The 24,771-nt window shown below is 38.2% G+C and overlaps 2 protein-coding genes across 3 annotated transcripts in view; both read right to left on the bottom strand.

Annotated features, from left to right (window-relative positions):
- RABGAP1L (RAB GTPase activating protein 1 like) overlaps positions 1-24,771 on the bottom strand; it is a 668,700-nt gene that overhangs the window by 406,119 nt on the left and 237,810 nt on the right. The window lies entirely within an intron of this gene.
- On the bottom strand, positions 18,094-22,996 carry GPR52 (G protein-coupled receptor 52). Of its 2 annotated transcripts, none has more exons than XM_044004806.1 (2): positions 21,794-22,996; positions 18,094-20,888 (listed from the first exon to the last, which is right to left on the bottom strand). In XM_044004806.1, the coding sequence occupies exon 2, from the start codon at positions 20,672-20,674 to the stop codon at positions 19,595-19,597; it is 1,080 nt and encodes a 359-aa protein (XP_043860741.1). In that variant the 5' UTR covers positions 20,675-20,888; positions 21,794-22,996; the 3' UTR covers positions 18,094-19,594. The 2 variants fall into 2 exon arrangements, with proteins under 2 accessions (XP_043860741.1, XP_043860742.1); XM_044004807.1 differs by having other exon boundaries at positions 22,035-22,996.

Genomic DNA, 24,771 nt, shown 5'->3' with positions numbered 1-24,771 from the left:
ATTGCCTTGATGAAAATAACCACATGCTTCCCAGCAGATCATCCCCAACTATTGCTGTTATTTTGTAATCAGTGCATTTCACTCTGCTTCAGTTCATGTAGGTCTTTCCAGGTTTTTCTGATAGTATCCTGTTCATCATAACCTGTATACAGTACCTTAAGCTCAACAGAGAATTTTCTTCATAAAAGCCCACCAAAGTAGGTACCATATGTTTTGTCATTATAATCAATCACAACTTGTTAATATGGGAATTTTTCCATGACTACTCATGTATAACTTATTTTGAATTACTTGAGTTCTTGTGGGGGGGGGGTGGGAATGGAGGGAAGATGAGAAGTTGGAGTACAACGTTTTTAAAAACTGATGTTAAAATTTATTTTTACATATATTTTGGAAAATAAAATTCTATTCAAAGTTTTAAAAAAAGGCAATACTGAAAATGGAGTACACTAGAGACCACACAGACAGAAAGAGGATATGGATGAGAACTTTGGGAAACATCAGAACTCTGGGTCTTTACACATCTCTGTGGGCTCTTCTGTGCTTGCTCTCTCTCTCTCTCTCTCTCTCTCACACACACACACACACACACACACACACCCCTAAAAGCACAGCACCTAGCCATTTGCTGAATTGCATTCATCTTTCAAAAAGCGAAGGAACCAACATGAGGAAATGCTATTTTGAATATTAATCTCCTCAAAAAGAAAGTGGGTGAAAATTAATGAGAACTTTTATGGAAAAAGACCAATCCATTTTAGAATTTGTAAAGGAGCAAAAGAAATCTGGGTCTGGTGTAACATGCACGCTAGATTTGGGGAGAATGGATTTCAAAGGATTCAGGAAAGGGGAAGGAACGAAGGGAAGGAGAGGGGAGGCAGAAGTACCTCGGCAGACGCATAGTTTTGAAATCTGGAAAGTCAGTAACTGAGACAGGAAGAGAATGAAGTTCAGCCACAGCTTTGTGGTACAATGGATAAAGCACTGGGCCTCAAGTCAGGAAGACCTGTGGCCTCATATACTTACTAGCTGTGTGATCTTGTGTGACAAGTCACTTACCTTCTGTTCGCCTCAACTGCATCAACTGTAAAATGGTGATAATAACAGCATTTACCTCCTAGGGTTGTTGCTCTGAGGATCCAATGAGATAATGTTTGTAAATCACTTAGCACAATGCCTGGGACATAGCAGGTACTATATAAATGCTTATTCCCTTCAGATCCCCCTCCACAAAAGAAGAAATTCACCAATGAGAGGAGGGGGCTGGGCCTAAATGAGGGAGAGCTCAAGGAAAAAGGTCACGGGCATTTTTGGGTGGCTATTCCAGGGCAAGGAGATCTTAGACATAAGAGATCCAGGATGAAACAGTAACAGAGATATGGTTCTAAAATCCAGAAAACCAGGAGTAATGCTGGTAGAAGAGTAAAGGATTTCAGGGGCTAAACTTGTAGTGGGAATCAGGAATGAGGACCTCTCAAGAATGAAATTCCAAAGACTCAAAGATAAGCAGAAAACAGGCACTTATTAAGCACTTAATGTATGCAAGGCACTGTTCTGGGAAACAAAGGAAAACAATTCCAATGACATAGAAAAAGTGGAATTATGAGCTAACTTAAAAAAAAAAAAGATGGAAGGGTAGATATAGGAAGATAAATACAAGGTGGCACGGTTCTATGAGGATATCTGGAACCCTAAGCTTTCTTTTTAAAAGCTAAATTAGGAAAAGAGAAGAATACAAGAAGAAAGACTGTTTAAGGTAAATAGGACAATGAAAATAGATAGTGGAGAAAAAGTGGGACTTATTTTGCTTGTCTTCTGTCTAGGAGAATAGTCTTTGGACTAGAAAGGACAGAATCAATATAGCCAATAGGGATCTGATACCCAGAATGAGTAACAAGATAATAGAAGAGCATCTGGCTGCTACTGATGAGCTCAAAGCAGCAGGGCTCAAATGAATTACAGTCATGGAGATTGGGGAAAAAGACAGGCATGTCATTGCTGGCCCAATATTGGCGAGCTCTGAAAAACTAAAGAATAGGAAAGATAACACAGTTTATAAGAAGGGCAGATGTCCTGATTTTCAAAAGAAGAAGAAGAAGAAGAAGAAGAAGAAGAAGAAGAAGAAGAAGAAGAAGAAGAAGAAGAAGAAGAAGAAGAAGAAGAGAATAGTCTTTAAACTATAAACAAGTGAGCTTGGATTTGATTATTGCAAAATACCAGAACATGTTATTAAAGCGATTGTTCGCGATCATCTAAAAAAAGGAAGTGGTGATCTCAAAGAGCCAGAATAGCTTCACAAAGAATAGAACATGTCAGACTAATCTTATTTCCATTTTTTACGGGATTATTAAACTAGTAAACCAAAATAGAAGGGGCAATGAGGTAGCTCAGTGAATAGAGTGCTGGGCCTGGAGTCAGGAAGATTCTTCCCAAGTTCAAGTCTGGCCTCAGACACTAACCAGCTATGTGACTCTGGGCAAGTCACTTCACCCAGTTTGCCTCAATTTCCTCATCTGTAAAATGAGCTGCTGAAGGAAATGGCAAACCACTCCAGTATCTCTGCCAAGAAAACCCCAAATGGGGTCACAAAGAGTCAGACGTGACTGAAACAAATGAACAACAACACAACGAACCAAAATAATCAGTGGTAGATTGGATAAAGTTCTGGATGTGCAGTCAGGAAGGCCTGCGTTCAAATTTTGCCTGAGATACTTACTACCTGTGTGACTCTGGGCAAGTCACCTAACTTCCCTGCCTCAGTTTTCTCATGTGTAAAATGGAGATAATAATCGCACCTACCTCAAAGGGTTGTTTGGATGATTAAGTGAGATCATGTATGTAAAGGTCCCTATAGACACGATATAAATGATAGTTATTATTATTGTTGTTGTTGTTAACAACAAAGCATTTGATGCAGACCTCCCCTGAACCCCTCCTGGCCCTCCAGCTTTATTGAGTACCAGAGGATCCTGTGAGGTTGAAATTGGAGGGTGGGGGAGAAGCAGCCTGTGCTCTCTTCCCCATTCTCCCTCCCAGTTGGGTGATGCTCTCCCATCTCCAATCCCTCAAGCAGGCAATCAGAGGCTCCAATTCTGCTTTGACTTAATGGTCATGAGCCAGGCATACACACACACACACACACAGGTTGCTCAAACAGCTTGGATGTGCAGAAAGTCATCAACTACAATCTTGGTAAGGTGGAGGACCACAAGAGCTGACCTGTGTTGTCACCACAATCTCTGGAACCTCAGGTATTTGCCATCAGACATACCAATGCACCCAAAGGACCCCTAGGCCCTGTCTTCTACCCTGAAGCTGAACCTCCTTTTATACGTTCTCTTCTCCAGTAAAAGGAATGAGGTCCCTTAAGGAGGACTCTTTCTCCCTCTGTAGGTTTCTCCATAAAATCCTTCTTGTTCTCTTCCTCTTCCCCAATCCCTGAAACATCAGATTTACTCCCTACCCTAATTTAGTTAAGAAATAGTTTGGGGGGCAGCTAGGTGGCACAGTGGATAGAGCACCGGCCCTGGAGTCAGGAGTACCTGAGTTCAAATCCGGCCTCAGACACTTAACACTTACTAGCTGTGTGACCCTGGGCAAGTCACTTAACCCCAATTGCCTCACTAAAAAAAAAAAGAAAGAAATAGTTTGGTGAGTGCTCCTTGCTTCACCTGTTCTTCCTAACACAGGACTTTAATTCAACAAATATTTATTAAGTACCTATTATTTGGAAGGCATGGGGCTAGGTACTAGCTATACAAAGTAAAAAAACCCCATCAATTCTGCCCCCAAAAAATCAGAGTCAGGGGAAAACATATGGGATCTATACAGAATCATGAAATGTTATAGCTCAAAGATACTTGAGACATAATGTAGTCTGGAACCACAAATCTGTGATAAATTCAACTGGGCGGGCAGGAGGGGTGGTCTATGAGCATCTGAGACTGGCAAGAAATAACAGTGGGCAACAAAGGACAGGCAAACCTACTCCTGGATTTGTATGTGAGAATCTGGATTTTAAGGAGAAAGTGAAATTTAGGTGAAGAGGAAATGGAGGGATTACAACAGGGAGAGGCCTCTACAGGAGCAGATAGGAAAGGGAAGAAGTTGGAGAAGGATAGGAACAAAGGAAGGCTAAGGCTAAGGGAGACAGGGAGGCAAGTATACTGAAAAGTAGAATAGGAACTGGATTTATGCCTAGGCAGAATGTGGCTCTGAATCACAAGCATCATAAGTGTTAGCCATAGGGCATTTGGCTAGAGAGGATAAATAGAGTTCCAAGGTCCTAAAAAGAGTGATACACAAGTGCTTCTAAAGATAGTAGAGGCTCTACACCTGATGACAGGGGGCAGGCAAGAGGGGAAATGGATTATCTATTTGACTGGAAACTTATCAAGGGTTCTACTCATCAGCATTTACTAAGTGCTTACTCCAGCAACTGGGGAAAGCAGAGGTTGTGCCCTGATAATTCTGGCTATTAGGGTATCATATGGGGGATAAGAAGCCTGAGGCTGAGACAGATGAAATGACTTCCTCAATGCTACACTACTAGTAGCACCCCCAACCAGATCTAGCATGGAGGTCTCCAATTCCTCTTCCAGCATCTTTTCCCATACCACATGTCCTATTCATTCAACAAACATTTATTCAGTTCCTACTGTGTGAAAAGGCAGAGAGTACAGTTCCTTCCCTTATAATCTAGTAGGAGAAAAAGGCAATTCAATATTATATCATCAGAGCTTTTTGGGGGGGGGGAGCAATGAGGGTTAAGTGACTTGCCCAGGGTCACACAGCTAGTAAGTGTCAAGTGGCTGAGGCCAGATTTGAACTCAAGTCTTCCTGAATCCAGGGTCAATGCTTCACCCACTACACCACCTAGCTGCCCTGATCATAGCATTTTGAGAGAAAGAAAAAACCAACTAAGTCCTATGTGACATGGAGCAGTAGGAATATAACCAACTAAGTTCATCAGGGAAGGCTTTGTGGAGGAGATGGCATTTGAGTTGGAATGTAAAGGAAGGATAGGAGCTCAAAACACAAGACAGAGAAAGTATTTTAAGCAGCAGGAACAGCATGAACAACGACCTGGAGCCATGAGAAAGCATTGCCTGTCTGGAGAAACAAGGAATAGTCCAATCTGTCCAGAATGTAGAATGTAGAGGAGAAAAACAATATCAAATAAAGGTTGAAAGGAAGGGTGACCCCGATTTGTGGAAGACCTGGACTGTCAAGAAAAAAGCTTGAACCTTACTTGGTAAGCAATATAGGACCACTGGAGTTTTCTCATGATGGAATAACCTGACACCTCTTCATAAGAAAGATTATTCTGACATCTGTTCATTATAATGAGCTGAATAAGGTATGCCCTTCAAGGTCAAGAACATTTATTCCTTCCTCTCCTGTGTTTGATTAACTGAATAAAGACCAAGAAATACATTATGGATTAATTTTAAAGAAGTGAACATCATGACTCAACAAATTACTACTCAAGTCAGAAATTAATAGATAATACTCCAATTATTTATCATTCAGTGTAGCATGAAGATTAAAAAAGATATTTGATTAGTTCTATTTAAATGTAAATAGTAGAAAGCTATTCACAGTTGTTGTGTAACCCCAACAGAAAACTTAAGATATAAATGGTTCGATTTTAACTACAGTTTAAAACTCACCAAAAGTCTAGAACTCTATCATTTATCAATTCATATTCTAAATTAACTTTGGTTTTGTGCATTCTGGTGTCAAGAATCAAGTTAAGTTTGCAGGTATGACTACTTATTAATTATATCTTGTTTTTCTGCTTCCAAGTTGTTGTTTTTTATTACTTAGAGTGTTTACAAATTTTAAGGCTGCTCATCTTTTATTTATAAATCAAATCTTTTAAACCACTGGGGAGCCCCATGGTATAATGGAAAAGGTATGATATTTAGTCAAGAGAACCTGGATTCAGAGACTGGCCTTATTACTTATTGTATGACTTCAGGCAAGTCATTTAACCTCAATGACCCTCAGTTTCCTCACCTATAAAATGAAAGTATAGCATTAGATAACCTCCAAGGTTCCTTCTAGATCTATACAATCAGGATGTCCCTTATTGGAATAATCACTGAACAAACAGGTGACAATTCTCAACCTAAAAATGAAAACATTTTCACCCAAATGATTATGTATTGGGGCATTCAATAAATAAATTATTTAGGAGTTATGGCCTGTCTACTTCCAAAAATGACGTGAGGCAGAAGAACTCAGCATTTTTTTCCCTCAAAGGAATGAGACTAAAATTTGACCTATGTATATATTTATTATTAAAGTCAGAAATAGACAGATGAGCCCAATTCCTTCATGGCCCAATGAATATAGATTGCTTTAAATCCAGCTGTAAGCCTGCTTAGACTTAATGAAACATGGATTCCTAGATGTGGAAGAGGAAAGGACCTTGGAAGTCATCCAGTTCAACACCTTCATTTTAAAGATGAAGACAATGAGACATGGGGTGGTTAAGTGACTTCTCCAAGCTCAAACAGCCTATTAAGCATGAGAGGCAGCACCTGAACCCAGGTCCTCCAACTTCAGAGCCAGTGACCATTCTTACATGCCATGGCAGTTACAGAAGAGGGAGGAAATCTGGCATCAAAAGATACTTCCTAATATTTGGCTACAGTTAGAAAAGCAGCGGTTAAGCAATCAAGCCCTCTACTGAAAATCTATAGCATTCCTTGTTTGAATCATGCATAATGTACTTATGTAATGCCTTTTGCTATAGTTATTTCTGTATATTTCTTCTTCTCACTCTTAGGTTGGCTGTAAGCTCCTACAAAGTAAAGAAATATGTATGTTATACAGTTTTGTATTTCTCACAATGCTGAATACAGATCTTTGTACTTGGAAATTTTCAATAACCGTGTGTTGAATGAATACTCAGCTTGTATCAGGTGTCTTCCTTGTGTTTGGTGAGCAATGGGGAGACTCACAGAATTTTAGAGTTTTAGAACCAGGAAAGGCCTAAGAGAACATCTAAACCAAACTGATCATTTTACAGATGAGGACACTAGGGACCAGAGAGTTTAAGTCATTTGACTAGGGTCACAGCCAGTGAGAGATCTAAATAAAGTCCAGTGCTCTTTCTACTTTACTACAACATCTCTTAGTAGACAATCTCTTCCTTGTAGAATTCTTCACATAGTGAGAATAACCTAAAATGGGACCTGTAGTTGTTTTTTGTTTGTTTGGTTTGGTTTTGGAGTTTTTTGTGGTTTTTTTTTTTGCGGGGCAATGAGGGTTAAGTGACTTGCCCAGGGTCACACAACTAGTAAGTGTCAAGTGTCTGAGGCCAGATTTGAACTCAGGTCCTCCTGAATCCAGGGCCAGTGCTCTATCCACTGTGCCACCTAGCTGCCCCCATGGCACCTGTAGTTGGAATGAGTACTGATTAACCTCTTACTTGGTTCACAAGAAATCTTTGTTATTGTTGCTGTTGTTATTTTTTAAATGTGAAGACAGGACTCTCTTTTATGCCCAACTTACTTTTCTTTTTTCAATTATATAATAAATTCAACATATTACTTTTAATGCTGTCCTGCATGCTGTTTGAGCTCTTAATGATTTTTTTTCCTGTTCTCTTCACCTAATGGTTGGGGCAGCTGAGACTGACAGAGAAAATTAGAGACTCATTGAGTTGGAAAGAAGCTCAGAAGCCATCTAATCAAAACTTTGTCTGAACAAAAATCACCTCAACAAAATACTTAAACAATGGCCACCCAGACAATGACCTAGGAATAAATGAGGTTTTAGTCTACTTCTTCTAATTAGTTAAAACTCACATTTTTTGTTGTTCAGTCACTTTGGGGCCCCACTTAGAGTTTTCTAAGTGGCAGAGACACTAGAGTGCTTTGACATTTCCTTCTCCATCTCATTTTACAAAGGAGGAAACTGAGGTAAATGGGGTTAAGCGACTTGCCTAGGTCACATAGCTAGTAAGTGTCTGAGGCCAGTCTTGAACTTGGAGTCTTCCTGACTCCAAGCCTAGACCTCTGTACACTGCACCAACCTACTTGCCCTTCCTGTTCTCCATATTTATATATGTCAAACTGTATCCTGGGTTCTTAACATGCAGTCCATGAACTTTTTTTTTTATTATTTTGATAACTATTTTAATATAATGTTTCCTTTTTAATTATACATTTTTGTATTTTGTGCATTTTGAAACATTATTCTGAGGACTATGTACACTTCACCAGACTGTCAAGGAGGTCCAAGACACAAAAAAGGTTAAGAATCCCTGAAGTAGGGCAGCTAAGTGGTACAGTGGATAGAGCACCAGCCTTGGAGTCAGGAGGACCTGAGTTCAAATCCAGCCTCAGACACTTAACACTTACTGGCTGTGTGACCCTGGGCAAGTCACTTAACCCCAAATAGCCTCACCAAAAAAAAAAAAAAAAGAATCCTTGAAGTAATATCTTTCTAAAAATTAATAATATGAAAAATATTCATGCTATCTGCAAATATCTATAACTCTTCAACTTTGTAGTTAATACTTGTTCCTTTGTCTCCTAGCTTTGGAGCTTCTCTACTTTTGGAAAAGTGGCTTTTCTGTCATAATTGTCATCACTGTCTCTGTTGTTGCTGCTACTATTATGATACCCCAAATCTCTAAGATATAACAATGAATAGGAAAACTTAGCAACAAATATTTTAATGGATGCCATAATTCTCAATATTCATCCTCTAGAAAATATGTGAATAAAAATATATGAAAGTATAGCCAAAGAAATCAAAACCATATGGAAACACCGTAAAGTACATATATCATCCCAATCATCTTTTCTGCTGCTGGAATTGTCCCAAATATGCTTCCAGTGATTTTTACTAATGATGAGTTGACTTACCAATACTTTTATTCAATTACAAAAAGAGGTTATTTTATCTACCTGTGCAACTGTTCAATGAACATTAAGCATAAAAGAATAAAAGAGGGATCGTTACTTGGAGAGCCCATTCTATCTCAATTCCACTGAACAAGATGAGAATGAGATAACAATAACAACAACAATAATAATTCATATTATAAGTGATTTTAAAGTTGGCAAAGCACTTCACATAGATCATCTCATTTACCACTACAATGGGCGTGATTATCCCTCTTTTGGATGAGGAAATTGAGGTTGAGAGAGTTTAACCAACTTGTCCACGGTCACTCTCCTAATAACCAGCAAAGGCAGTATTTGATGGATTCCGAATCCAGCACTTGATTCACCAACCACGCCACAGAATTTCTTGTTTTGTTTTGTTTTTTGTTTTTTTGTTTTTTTAGTGAGGCAACTGGGGTTAAATGACTTGCCCAGGGTCACACAGCTAGTAAGTGTTAAGTGTCTGAGGCCGGATTTGAACTCAGGTACTCCTGACTCCAGGGCCGGTGCTCTATCCACTGCGCCACCTAGCTGCCCCCACAGAATGTCAAAAAGACAAAAGCACAAACGTCCACTTTGCGTGTGTTTCAGAAGCCCTACAGCCAATCTCTCAATGAGAGCACGGACCACCTAGGTTTCATTCATTAAGCACATCTTAGAAATGACTTTGGCACACTTTATACAAAATACTTCCCTGTGGCACTGAACAAGTCTACTCCATCTGCTCTAACATATCTCAACTATCCGAAGATCTGTCTCTGGACTCTATTATCCATTCTGTATATTTGCTGAGTGCCTGAAGAACACCTAAGAGATGCTAGATATGAGGAGAGAGAAAAAAGAACACTAAGACATGACTGCATGCCTTCAAGAAACTCCCAATCTAGACCAATACAAAATAAAAATAATAGTAGCTAATGTTTATAGAGTGCTTAACTATGTGCCAGGGACTATGCTAAGCACTTTACCATTATTATCTCATTTGCTCCTCACACAACTCTAGGAGAGAGGTGCTATTATGATTCCCATTTTACGGACGAGGAAACTGAAGTAAAGAGGTTGTGATTTGGCCACCGTCACACAGCTAGTGTGTGTGCATGCGTGTGCGTGTGCGTGAGTGCGTGCATGTGTGTGCGTGTGTGTGTGTGTGTGTGTGTGTGTGTGTGTGTGTGTGTGAATTTCTGAATTTGTACTGAGGTCTTCCTGATTACAGACCCAGTGCTCCATCCACTACACCACCTCACTGCCCCATGGCATACAACTGGTAATTATTCAGGAAAAGGAGACATCACATGAGGTCGGGGTATCCAGGAAGCCTTCAAGAAAGAGTTAATAAAATTGGACTTTGAAAAACCAGCATTTCCATAGCAAAGCACTTGAGTTTGGCTGTGTTCTCATTATCATCAAAGCAAGTGTTTCAACTAAAGGTTACAGATTTTAATATAAAACTAAATTTCTACTCAAACTTCTTAGTCATTCAGACTGGTCATTCCCCAAATAGTCTGAATAAGTGAGAATTAATTTTCTGCTTTTATGTCCATAGAACTTTCTAATTAAGACTTCCAAAAGTCTTTATAAAAGAAATCCTCTAAGTGAACTAAAAATGTGTCCTATAATGACTCTGTACTACATTAAAAATCCATTATATGCTCAGTGTATAAAGAGCATATGACTGAGATAGGGGATTTTTTTTTTCAAAAACAGCTAAATGGAAATAGTGTAAATTTGATCACTATTCAACTCTGATGGCACAGTTATTCAAAGGCACATAGACAGTCTTTTAAATTTAGTCAATATACCCCTTAAATTCAGATGATTTACTTCTGTGTGTTTTTTAATTGAAGAGAATTTCCTTAATATACAGATATATTAAGAGGACTCAAAGTATAAAAAAATCAACTGGAAATCTATTTTGACATTTTGGTGAATCAGTGAACATTGGTATTTGCTCCAACAATGCATGCCCATCTATTGCTCCCCATGCTGGGCTATTCTTTTTTCCACATTGTCCCATTAATCTTTCCAAGGTGGCCCACCCAATATTCTAGGGGCCTTTCTAGAGATATAATGTTACAAGGACACTAACAAAGCTCAATGGGTAACTCACTAGTTATTACTTACTTTAGGAAGAAAACCAGCCCATTCATCCTTTAAGCCACTCCCTGAGGGTGGAATTCTTTGTTTCTAATATGGTTCAGAAATCCTGCCTACCAGTGTTCTATTTCTCTTTGAGTGACTGTCAATTGTGGAATATAAGAGTTGAAAATATAAGTAATTTCCAGATTATATTATAGGGTACTCAATATTCATTATTTAAATTATGAATTAAAGAAAATCTCCTTTTGTTGAGATAAACACCTAAGTATTTAAAAGAATCATTTCCACTATGTCAACGAAAAGATTAAATTTCACATTGTATTTTTCCTATATCAACCAACCAAGTCTCTATACTCACAAATAAGATGTCAGTCAACCATCTGCATAACACATTATTCCTGAATCATTTTCCATAGACAATGCTATTAAGAGACAACCCTGGGGGCAGCTAGGTGGCGCAGTGGATAAAGCACTGGACCTGAAGTCAGAAAGACCTGAGTTCAAATCTGACCTCAGACACTTAACACTTACTAGCTGTGTGACCCTAGGCAAGTTACTTAACCCCAACTGCCTCACACACACACACAAAAAAGAGACAACCCCGATATTCTTTTCAAAGTATCTCCACTGACTAGATGGTTGAGCCTGAGAAGATCAATGTGGTACAAGATTAAGAACAACGTTGTGAGTATCCAAACCCTAAATCCTTCCCTTACTAGCTGTGTTTCCTTGAAAAGCTCATTTCATTTTTCCAGAACTCAGTTTTCCTATCTGAAAAAAATACTATGAGATCAGATGATGCTATGGTCCCTTTTTAGGCCTAAAGTACCATAATTCTAAATACCTTACCTATTTTGTTGTTGTTTTTTGAAAGGCAAACAGGGTGAAGTGACTTGCCCAGGCTCACACAGCCAGTAAGTGTCTAAAGGCAGATTTTAACTCCTCTTCCTGACTCCAGGGCCATTGCTTTATCCACAGTGCCACCTTGCATCCCCATCTGGCTTGTTTTGTTTTGTTTTTTAATGTAAAATAAGAGGGCTTTTACCCTATAAAGTTTGTAAAAACCTTTTGGTATCAGTCAATTCAAAAGCATTAGTTATATAAATAATTACTTTTATGATAATTGGATATTTAGTTTGCACAGTTATACTTGACAAGACATATAATTATTATTCCTGTTTTGCACCAGAGAAAATCATTTTATCAAAAGGATGAATTATAAACCATGGTCATATGGAAACTGGTAGAAATATTCTGCACTATTGATCTTTGATGCTCCCTCCAGAGACTACCTGAAATGGGTCCACTGGATATTTCAAATAGGCCTGAAGGAATTAAACCTATTGCATATCTTCAAATGGAGACTTACAGATTTTGGCAATCTAATGCCATGCATTAATATGCTTTGTAAATGACACTTGGAAAAGCATCAAAATCCTCATTATTTGTGGCCATTCTGCCAATGAATGGTATTGCCTCCAACCAAAGCATCTAAAAACTGAGAATATGTGCTTGAGCCAAGATATAGTCCTGCCTAATAAATGTTAATAATGTGTTAAATTATGATAATTGATCTGAGTTAACATAGAAAGAAGGAATAATGAAGATAAAAAAATCAATGAAAACAGGTGTGATCCTTTTATACAACATGGTATGATACATGTACAGGGTGTCCCAAAAGTTTTAGTGCTGCTTTATTCTTCATAATTTTAGTAGCTTAAAATCATATCAAGACTTTTGGAACATCCTGTATAAGGATTTTCAAAATGCTTCTTTTTTCCTCTGCATATAAATGCATCTTGTCTGAGATCCTAGTAATAAGGAACATAGGCTGTGTAATAGCTCAATACTCATCTAGAAGTGAGGGGAGAAAGAAATAAACAACCCTCAAAGATTCAAGTTTTAACTATCAATTTTGATTTTTATTCATGACTATTTCACCTCTATATAAAGTACATTCTGAAAATGAGACTTCTAACCAGAGATACCCTTAATCCAAAAGATAAGAATTCCAGGTACACACAATCGTTGTCTTGTACAAAGAGAACTTGGGTCTATTTTGAAAATCACTATCTTAAAATCATTCTAATAATTTAATGACTCTAAAACTTAGAATCAAATTTTGCTTCCAAAAAATGTAATTTCAAGGAAAATCTAAAAACTCTTTTGTTGGCTAAAATGTTATCATATTTGCTTTTAATTTTATTTTTTTCCAAAACAGCAATTCTCTTTACCTGCCCCCAAATCCATTATATAAGAAATAACAGATCACTAATTTTATATTACATTTAATTCAAAAATATGTAAATATGAGTCCTGATTTTGCTATCATTCACGATTCTTACTTATTAAGTCATATTTGCTTAAATACCATTAAAATATATATGGGAATATGATTTTCAAAAGTGCACTTAACTACAAGAAATCTTGGGGCAGTGGATAAAGCACCGGCCCTGGATTCAGGAGTACCTGAGTTCAAATCTGGCCTCAAGCACTTGACACTTACTAGCTGTGTGACCCTGGGCAAGTCACTTAACCTCCATTGCCCTGCCAAAAAAAAAAATCTACATAATTTTTTCTTAGGATGATGGTAAACAAATTTTACACTACTTCTACCTACAACAGTTTTTATATTTTCCTAAGTATGTCTTATTGCATATGTTATTCATCATCATTTAAAACTAAATTATTTTCTCATATTCTACTTAAATTTTTACAATAAAAGTAATGCTATTACTTTAGATCTATAAAAAATTACAAGCTGTTTTAAAAAAAAAAACAAACTTCTAACTCAAGCTGGAATCTATAAATACTCAGCTAAACTTTCAAAACTCAGAAATGGCATTTCTTTGACAAAAGTTGCTGTTTCACGTTTTAAGTTTTGGCATCCCATCAAACATTAGACTCTTCTATAAACTTTGTCAGAAAATTCTCACCATTTATCACCCTATATATCTTCAAACATAAGTATACTTTGTATGCATTATACCTAAGATAAAGAAATTATGATTTTGTGAAACAAGATATCATTTAAAATGCAAATTCTTTATAATTACAAATTAATTCTTCTAATACTACATTATTCTCAAAGACTGCTCTTGCTTGCTGAATATGTCATTCTCTCCAATCCTCTTCAACCCTAAAATACAACTAAGATCAAAACTGAAGACAAGCAACTGAAAGGATCTATGGACCAGAAATTATCCTCTATTAGGAGACGGGTAATGTATATATGTAAAGGGCTCTCACATCTATCTTAAAACAATAATACAACGATTAATTCAATAATTATATTGCCCAAATCCTGATATTTATGCTCGTAACAAACATACCCCCAAAAAGGTTAGGATCCTTTGAAAAAAGCCTTACAAGTTTAAGATTACAAAGATTTTTATTTCCAAACTCAGATGATTAATGATATCAAAATAGTAGTACCATTTGTCTGAAATTTCTAACAGGAACCTTAAAGCTAATAATCATCTAGTTCTCATGAGAGTGAACCTTATCTGATTATATTAAGATCTTCCTAAGGAATTTGAATGCTTTTAAAATTTCTTTTATTAATCAGTAAACAATCTAGGCTAAGTGGAAAGGAAGAGATATGGCTTCTCTCTAGCTTCTGAACTTCCCTTCCTTATCCAACAAATAGAGGAATAAGAACAGAATCTATTTGCTGTATCAAAGATGTTAAGATTGGGTCTTGAATAACTGACATTCCAGTTTTCCAAGTCTGCTTACTAAATGCTTTTGCTCTCTCCAAATGAAGTCAAAGACTTACTAAAATATGGATGCAATGGGATATATATTTTCTTCTGTGACTGTGAAGTGAAGTGCCCTGGAAATCTGTGTTTAGTTCTTTGTTTTACCTTTTTCACTGTGCCCTAAATACAGGCAGATAGAGCATACATACTCAGGTGCTACAAAGCTGGGAGAGGCAGCTAATAGAGTAAATGAGAGAGTACAAACCAAAATGATTTTAACAGCCTAGAACATTGGTCAAATCAAATAAAACGAAATTTAAGAGGCAAAGGCCAATTCCAAAAAAATTGGTCTGTTTGGGTTTTTTTTTTAAGCATCACTAGTATAAGATGAAAGCAACAAGCCATCTATAAAAAGACTGCAAGCTCAATATGAGCCAATAAAGCAATATAGCAGCCAAGAACACTAATGTGATCTCATGCTTCATTAAGGCATCTATACCTTCTAGGAATAGGGAAGTGACAGACTCAATGCATTCTGCCCTGATCAAATCACATCTGGAATACTTACTAGTCACTACATTGTAGAAAAAAGACTGGTAAGCTACTGAATATTCAGAGGAGGACAACAAAAATTGTGAATGACTTCAAGTCCATATTACCTGAGGAAAAGCTGAAAAAACTGAGGATATAGAGGGAAAAACTTAGAAAGGATGGGACAGCTATCCTCTAGAACCTGAAAAGTCATCAAATGAAAGATGATCCCACTTATTCTGTTTAGTCCCAGAAGGCAGAACTCTGAACAATGGGTAAAAGCTACACTGACATAAATTCAAGCCTGAACTAAGGGAAAATTCTCTTAACAACTACAGCTATTACAAGAGGTGAATGGGCTGCAAGTAAGTGGGTCCTCCTTATACTAGGTCTCCAAGCAAAGAAAAGAAGATCACTTGTTGGGTGCGATGTGGTGGGAATTCTTTTTCACCTGTGAATTGTACTAAATAGCCCCTGAGGTCCCTCTTCCAACGCTTCAATTTCGTTCCTCTGAGAAAATTTCACCAGTGGTCAATTCTACCAAAAGTATGACTCTGAAGCTCCAAACTTAGAATCAGTTAGATATTTTGTAAAGGACTTAACATTGAAAAAATGCCTTGGGGCAGCTAGGTGGCACCGTAGATAAAGCACTGACCCTGGATTCAGGAAGACCTGGGTTCAAATTTGGCCTCAGACACTTGACACTAGCTGTGTGGCCCTGGGCAGCTCACTTAACCGTCATTGCTTGCAAAAAAAGAAAGGAGGAGGAGGAGGAGGAGGAGGAGGAAGAGGAGGAGAAGAAGAAGAAGAAGGAAAAAAACGCCTTAAATGCCACACATTCTCAGATGGCCAGAAATTTTTTTCTTGGAATTGTCACTTTAGAAAACTTCAACAAGGGGGCAGCTAGATGGCGCAGTGGTTAAAGCACCGGCCCTGGATTCAGGAGTACCTGAGTTCAAATCCGGCCTCAGACACTTGACACTTACTAGCTGTGTGACCCTGGGCAAGTCACTTAACCCCCATTGCCTGCAAAAAAAAAAAAAAAAAGAAAGAAAAAAAAAAGAAAACTTCAACAAGTAATCACTTCACACATATTATCTTGACGCATCTGAAAATCATGTGTAGTATTGGGCTGTCTGAGCAGCATTATTTCTATTTTGCATATGCCTAGAAAGATACTAACGACTTAAAAACAGCACAAGCTTTTTTATAAAATGTTTTAAAATCTGGACTGAAACAAACAGCCCAATTCATATTATTGAATGGCAATTATGTGCTTCAAGGTGGTGAAGGGCTGCCATTGTTTAGTCTCATTTGCACTCAAGTTCCTTCTAAGAATCAATCTGATGAAGATAAACATAGAATTACATCCTTAGCTGGTCACATGTGACATTATTTCATAGCTGTTATTCTCATTCCTAATGGATAACAACCATGGAATGCTACTTGATAATGGTAATAATGGGGGGGGCAGCATTCATAGAAAAATCGAATAGTGCTTTCAAAGTATTATCCTTCTGTTATAGAAACACACACCAAAGGGCAGCATAAGCAACTTAAATGACTTGAGTTAGGCCCTTAAGAAACATTATTAAGAGCTGGAACTTGCCTCACAGTCCTTGAGCTAACTGACCTTATAGTGACTGAAAGGCCCTTTTTTTTTTTTTTTAGTGAAGGGGAATAAACGGTAGAAAACCATTTTTTCCCTTCACAGAAAAAAAAAAAGAGGACATTTATAAAGCTGAACTTAATGAAGAAGGCTTATAACTGAGAGCTTCAGCTTGACCTTATCCAGAAATGAAAAGCTTAGGAACTGGGCTCACCAGACCACTGTCAGGGAAGGGGTGCCTGCAAAAAAAGGGGAGAGGAGATAACTAAAGGATGGACAGATGAGGGCTTCTCTTTTTGGCATTTACAGGGGGTTGGGAAAAGGAAAAGAAACTGATCAATGTAGAATAAGAACAAAGAGCAATCAGTTCAGAAGTTCTGACGCACTGCTCAAAATAAAAATAAAAAACACCCCTCAGAAAAAAAAAAGCCAAAATTTTAGGGGTTCTGGAAAGAAATGTGTGAGGAAAGGACACTATTTTAATGCAGAAGCCACAGGTGTGATGGTGAGATTCATAAAGATAGAGCCAAGTCCTATGGTCAATGCTTCCAGCCCAAAGAACTCAGATCCCTCTTTTCAGAACACAACAAAGCCATGTGACAAAAGACTGCATTCCCAAGCAATACCTTAAATATGAGGGGTTCTGTTTCAAACACAAAGTAACTTGCAGTATTAAAGTTCCTTAATTTAGGCTTACTTTTAGAGGAATCCTTTTGCTATCTAGTACAAGGGACAAAAATAAGACACCAATGAAGGAACTTACAGAGGCAAAAAAAATGGCCCAAATCACAAAAATTTTAGATAATTAAATCCTCATCCCTGAAAAGGGAATTCTATCATTGTAAATGCATGGTTTCATTAAACTGAGGCAAAGTCCAATTTTGATACATATGATACTATTTTATTCTTTATTTTTAATCTTTCTTACATTTTAAAAAACATACAGGGGTTCAGAACAACCTTAACAAAACAACAAGTTCGTGTTTAAGGGACCTCTGAAGTCAAACCACTGGTGTGCAAACATGGTTGGCTTCCAATGTGAAGAATCCTAGGCACAATTCATTCAATGTATTTGTTTTTTTTGGTAAAACAAGGAAATCATAGTGCAGCTGTTAACAAGTCCAATACTCCTAAGTTACACACTTAAATCCTTCTGAAAGACTGGCAGCTTCGGTCCAAAGTAAGATTTACACAGCCCTGTACTGTTCCTCCACTCCCACCCTCCCTCCCCCCCCCATACCCTCCCCAAACATACCCATCTGAACCCCTGGTAACTTATTACACAAACCCATGTAATGCACTTACAAAATTAGTTCATCTCTGATCATTACAAAGGGAAATACTGAAGCTCTTACCTGTATTTCATAATTAAGTAAATTGTCTTCTCATCTCCTCCAAGAACACAGTTTTGTCTAATAAATATCTATTTAACAACGGCACAAAAAAGTATTTTTCTCTTAAAGCAAGTTTTTGTTTTTTTTGTGTATTTTGCTTCAATCCTGCAGATTGAAAACAGCATTGACCTATTCAGTGTGCTATGAAAACATTAGGCACAGACCACATAATATAATTTACATTTTTTTTTTGTTTTTAAAAAATACAGTATATGCAAGCAGGATTCACATAAAGGACTTGCAACTACAATAGTAAGCTATGTAGTAGACCCAACATAAAAGGGTTAATATTTTACTTGGAAAAGAAAAAAAGTCAAACTAGCACTGAGTGGTATCTCACTACTAGGTTCATCTCTTTTATGTGCATTAGAATAACCTTGTTAGTGAAAAAAAGAAAAAAAAAGAGCTTTAGCTATTAAAAAAAAAGATACTATATTAGGCACTGGAACTTATTTAATAGGACCCGGGGGTGGGGGTTGGGAATGTTTCTAAAAGCTATTAAAACATGTTGAATGAATATCATCCCCTCTGCCCCTCCCCCCAATCAACCAGCTAAGTTTGCTTTTTTGGAAGAAAGAGGTTATTAACACTGTAATTACCTTGTACAGTAAGTTCCCTCATTAACGAAGAAACTCCTGGAATAAGGAACCAAAAGATTCAGGGAAGAAAAATGGGAGGGCTGGCAAGATTTAGAGGAGGCTATAGAATAGCAGACATTGATAAACAGGGGGGGAAAAAAGCTTCCCCCTTTAAAAAAAATCATGATTTTAATTTTTTTTAATGACCATCTGTGTAGCAGTGATTATTGTAAAATATATGCAAGGGTGTTGTGTGGCTAGTTATTAAGCTACATTGACTATGTAGGCTTTGTGGAGCCTGTTTATGGATAGTAGCCCACTGTACTTTAAGACTACTATTTTAATGCAAAAGGTTATCACATGCCACATATATAATATGCAGCATTTGTCTAAAGGGGAAAAAATGAAGAAGAGCAGTAACTTCCTAAAAAGAGAGAGAAAGATACACAGGAGGAACCTGCTTTGATGTGCCAGTTATTTTATGCCCTGTGGAAGATTTCAGATACTAATTTTTTTTTAATTTTCACTGATAAATTTCTCTTACCACCATACAAATTCAAAGGAACCATATTCACGTGATAAATGTCTCGTGTGTGTTCCCTTCCTAGGTTTCTTTTCCATAGTTTTCAATTTTTTAAAAAAATCACTTTCAGTTAATCTATCATTTCATAGTGAACTATTCAAGTAAATATTTCTGTCGTGGAAAATCCCCAGATGTACCAAACACTATCTCAAACCACTCTCCTCAGACTGTACTTGATTAGCTGTGCAGTTTTCCTTAGATGGAGCAGGAATTAGCCCGTTTTCTGGGCTTGGGGTCCTGGAGGTCTCGGTCTTTTAGACACATACAAGATGAGCATATTGTCTGTGATAATCTTCGAAGGCCCAGCCTAAAAACACTGTTGGAAAGGCTATATATTACACAGTTACAGAAACTATTGCTTATGGCGAGCCAGGTTGTTAGGAAGGAGAGAGCAGGATTATCCAGGACTCGGGAGCTCTCCAGAAGAAAGTATATGATGTACGGAAGCCAGAGCATGTAGAACACGCTGGTTATCCGAAACAAAACCATGGCATAGCGTCTGTCAGGGCTGTGTCCAGTCTCTCCAGCAGCATCCACTTCGTGACTGGGAAATCGGGCCCTTCGGTCGTGGATCTCTTTGGTGTGCTGCCTACAGATTCTGAAAATGTGGAAGTAAGTGAAGCAGATGACAAAGGCAGCAGGAGCATAAAGTAAACAAACAATAAAGCCAGTAAAATAGGCATTGGTGAGCCAAGAGGTGGCACACCATTCAAAGATGTCACCGTGGTAACCAGGTTTCCCCCAGCCAAAAAAAGAAGGCAAGAAAATCAGGCAGGAGTAGATCCAGATGAGAATAATGCAGATTCTCAAGCGACAAGGAGTGACCAGCTGATTGTAAGAAAGAGGTTTGGTGATGGCAAGGTAGCGATCCACACTGATGCAAGCCAGACATGCCATGGAAACACTCTTCAGCACTGAGATGATGTACCCGAAAACCTGGCAAGTCAATGACTCGTGGACACCTGTGGCGTAATGAAGCAAGGAGAGAGTGGGAACCAAGCAGCTCACTCCCACAAAGAGATCCGCATAGGCCATGGTCTGGATGAAGTAGCTGGTAGTGTAATGATGCAAAAGTGGAGCACAGTGAAAGACAAAAATCACGGTTAAATTCCCAGCTATGATTAAAAACGTCAGCAGGACAATCACAACTGTCTCCAGGATGCAGACATCCTCGGCATTGTAGTGGCCAAATCCGAGGGGGCAGGAGTGATGTTCAGAAATGTTCCCAAAGCTCATGTTGTGAGTCTTTGGGTCAGTCAACCTGGACTCATTCATGGTTTGGGATTAAGAAACCCTGTAGCCAGGATGACAGCAGTCCAATGATGACCTGCCCAACATCTGCTAACCTCTGCACTTTGGTGGCTCACGCTCTGTCTCTGCTGACACTGCCAATTGCTTCTGTCACAGATTAGCTTCCCAGAACTTGCTCAAGTCTCTTCATCAGCATCAGTACAGCACTGACACACCTCAGCTGTGGGGGGAAAATAAGCTAGGAAGGAGGTGAAAAGAAGGCCACCGGTTAGCTCCCTCCAGTGCTCTCAAACTACCTTTAACAAACACAAGGCACTTCTAAAGAAAACAGATTCTTTATCTTGCACTATGGAAAACGAAAGGCGGTTTTTTTAAAAAGAAATTCAGCCATCAGGGGATGGGATGGGGAAAGAAAAAGCTTTTGGGGATTGTTTGTTCTCCTGAGAAAGGCAATTTCTTTGGGATCCACTAGAGAGAACGAGAAAAGGACAAAAGTCTTCCTATGACTCGGACTTCCTTGATCAGCAATGATATAATGTAAATGAATGTTTCAGATTCATTTAAATCATTCAAATTTCAGAAGGTCAGTAACTGCTTTTAGTTGGAAACCTAGAAGAAGTTCCCTCTAGCAAGCAATGCCTTTGGGATTTGTTCTGGAGATGACACTCCCTGTCTCATTTCTGTGATCCATCCTTTCATTAAAGAGGTAAGGAAAACCTTCGTGTCAAGGTTAATTCCCAAAGACTTAACACTACTTGGATATGATTAAAGTAGATTCTCTTTAGAAGCAGAATGGAAGGGTAGGAAAAACAAGGTTTGTCCTCCAACTGCAGGAGAGGAAAACAAAACATCTCGAGCGAAGCAGATAATGGGCAATCAGTTCACACTCCCCAAATAAGACGAACCCATGAAGTTTTAAGTCAGTTTTCAGTTTAAACAGTTTTAGTCCTTTCTGGTTATCAGTAACAGTGGCAACAGCATAATTTAAGCCTCTCCACTATCCACCTCCCTCCCCTCAAAAATCATCCTTGCATTCAATTTCAGTCTCAGTAACTGAAAATATTTTTCATTAGCTGGCTTGTCACATTCCTTACACAGAATCGGGACAATAAAGTGCATGGCTCAATCAAAGCTATTTCTCACCTTTGCAACAACTCAAGAATCATTTCAAAAGCCCCAAACAATAACAGAAACTTCAGTCTGCGTTCTACTCTGGTGCTAATGAAATGCTGATTTGGCTAGAAATGCTGCCATTGTTTACTACTCAGTTATTTTCAGTCAGATCTTCATCCTCTAGGCTGCTCTACCTTGTCTATCTTCACTGGATGATCAGCATATTAAATAATTACTTCAGCAACTAGCTTTCCCAGTATTGGAAAATTACCTCGTTTATTACATTTGCAGTTACACAACAGCCATATGTTAAGAAAATGCTTCTTTTCTTTCTGTGTTCTATTCTGAGGAAATGCTCAATTAGTGCAAGGGCCATTAGGTTGGTTACTAGATAGTCTTGTTTTAAAATGTCCCCAAAGCATCGAGGCAAATTGAAATCCTAAAGTCTCAACTGCTGGAAATCCGACAGGGCTGGATGAAGCAATCCCAATAGAAAGGTCTCTGAGGTCATTCGGATATTGTGCTTCAAGTCCTTTAAAAAGTACTAGCGTCTCAGAGGTCCTTTTGTTAGTTGTCACTGTGCCTTCTAACGGAATTTCATGCACTAGAAATTTTTTTAAATCCTCTAGTTCTGATACAGCCGTTTAATAGAAAGCATTCTTTTTAAAGTTCTTTTCTCCGATACATCACCAAGCCGTAGAGGGGAGTCCTTATTCTTTATTCTTTTCTACCATCCACAGGATGCTCCTCACCACGTATTTCCCACTGTCGGTAGCCGATTTCTTCTATTCCAAAAGAATCACTTTGGGTTTCTCTTGTTACAAGAAGAAGGCAGCGCTTCTCACCTAGATCCACTCTAATCAGCTGCTATGCTGTGCAGCCTGATTTAGAAGTCCAACTGACTGTGATGCAGTGACAAGGAGGCTATAGCAATTCCTCAGTTCACAGTTGCGCTCTCTGGATTACTGCTTGCACCTGAGCCCCTGCACCTCCTCCTCACCATCCTGAGCTGATGCAGAAGAACTCCCCATCAGAAAGGTGACTCGGTCCTTCTGCCCCAATCAACAGCCCAGCCAATGGCTACTGCAGCTGAAACTGTCACTAGGTAACAGTTGCCAGGCACATGCAGGCTTCTAGCTTTACATGGCAAGCTGCGATCAAGAATGACAAATGAAGACAATGGAACTGACCGATGCTTATAATATATTAATGGCATTTCAGAACTTCCAGGGGAACTTCCCTTCCTGCACTTTTACAAGATTCTGCCCTACGGATGAACAGAACACAAGAATATCTGTAGATACACCTTTAAACCTCATAGAGAAACTCCCACAAAGGTACTAAGAAGAGACAGACTAAAGAAACAAGTCAGCAGAAATTTAATCCTTATTGGCAGAAAACACTTATTAATTATTAAATATGCCAAACCTTCATAAGCCCAAGCTAATATAACTATTTCCCTTCTCTCAAAATGGTCATATTTTGGTTAACAGAAACTGATCATCATTTTCATCCTGCCCCCCAACATAATCAATTCCCTCCTGAAGTTTGGAATTTTAATGAACTACACAAACAATAAAGTTATAATACAACAGATGTAATATTGCATGTTAATTCTCCTGTACCAAAGTTGAGCCTGTGAAATGTTTAAGGTCAAGAAGAAAGGAAAAGGTTAAGTAGGGGGAAAATATTTGCAGAGTGAGCTGAAAACTACAAAACTTCACCTAAATTATCTGCTTAGTTTACCTCTTTGTGACTATAACTGCAAAAGGTTAAAGAGAATTTTTCATATGATCTACCAGAAGTGTTTAACCAGATTTAATAACATCTAGTTTTACTTTGGCTTCAATGCAAATATATGCTATTTCGTATAACTTCTGTTTGGGTCCAGCAACTCAATTTTGAAAGTGAATTAGCAAAGGAGAAAAGCTTGTCTTGAATGTCTTCATAAGTTTAGAATTTTCAGAAATGGGGGACAGAAAGGAGTATTATTGCAATTGTTTAGATTAGTAACAAAATTACAGAATATGTGGATCTTTTAATAGAATGACATGTTTTTGGCACTAGTTTTTTCACTCAAGTTGTTCATCAAAAAATAACTTATGTCTAAAATGTCAGAGACAATGTGATTCCTCTTTTGGTTTCAGACCTAGGGAATACCTATATTTTTGGTTCTTCTCTTTAGTTTAAAAGAAATATCAGAGCTGGTTACAATGAGAGAAAATGCAGAACGGACGATGAATTTAGATTTGAAAGCAAATATCTTAATTTGGGGAACAAACTCCTAGAAAGAACCATTTTAAAGGGAACAAGTTTCATTTTTAGGCATTCAGATAGACATCACAAACCTAAATCTATCTGGATTTCCTTCTCTTCAATTTCAGAAGTCTTAAATACTTGAATTACAAGTTGAAAGGCACGAATGAAGCTTGCAGACAAAGACATGCTGAGAAATTGTTTTTGATCTGAGTTGCAGAGACACAGGACAAAGAAATTTGATCAACTAGGTAGCATGTCAGAAGACCTGGGTTCAAATCCTGACTAGACTCCTTCCAGTATGCTTCCAATCTCCCAGACTCACAATCTTGGTTTCATCCTTGTTCCTTTCCCTCCTATCACTCCTTCCCCACCCACTATAAATAGTAATTCATCCTTGTTCCTTTGCACCATAATATTTTCCTTTCCCCTCTCCACAACACCTTTCATATGCTCCGCCTCTTTACTCACATAGTCACCGCCCCAGTTCAGTTCTACCTGTCAGCAAGATCAACAGCCTCCTAAATGGCTTGTCTCCTCCCTTCAATCTATATTCATCACCACTACTGAAGTGATTATCCTAAATTTCAGGTGTAACCACATCACTCCTCTGCTCAATAAAGTCCAGTGGCTCCCTATTGCCTTGATGATCAAATATCAATCACTCTCTTTGGTTTTAAAGGGCTTTTATGACCCAATTCCCATCTCCCTTTCCAACCCACTCCTCTTCCTACATTTCACAGCCCGGCCAG

The sequence above is a fragment of the Dromiciops gliroides genome, chromosome 4 (assembly GCF_019393635.1).
Source record: "Dromiciops gliroides isolate mDroGli1 chromosome 4, mDroGli1.pri, whole genome shotgun sequence".
NCBI classification, from domain to species: domain Eukaryota; kingdom Metazoa; phylum Chordata; class Mammalia; order Microbiotheria; family Microbiotheriidae; genus Dromiciops; species Dromiciops gliroides.
The sequence above is the reverse complement of the archived record's forward strand: the minus strand, read 5'-3'. Positions and strand labels throughout refer to the sequence as shown.

What these genes read in the sequence shown, in the direction of transcription:
- GPR52 (XM_044004806.1), bottom strand. Translation starts at nt 20,674, where the DNA reads ATGAATGAGTCCAGGTTGACTGACCCAAAGACTCACAACATGAGCTTT.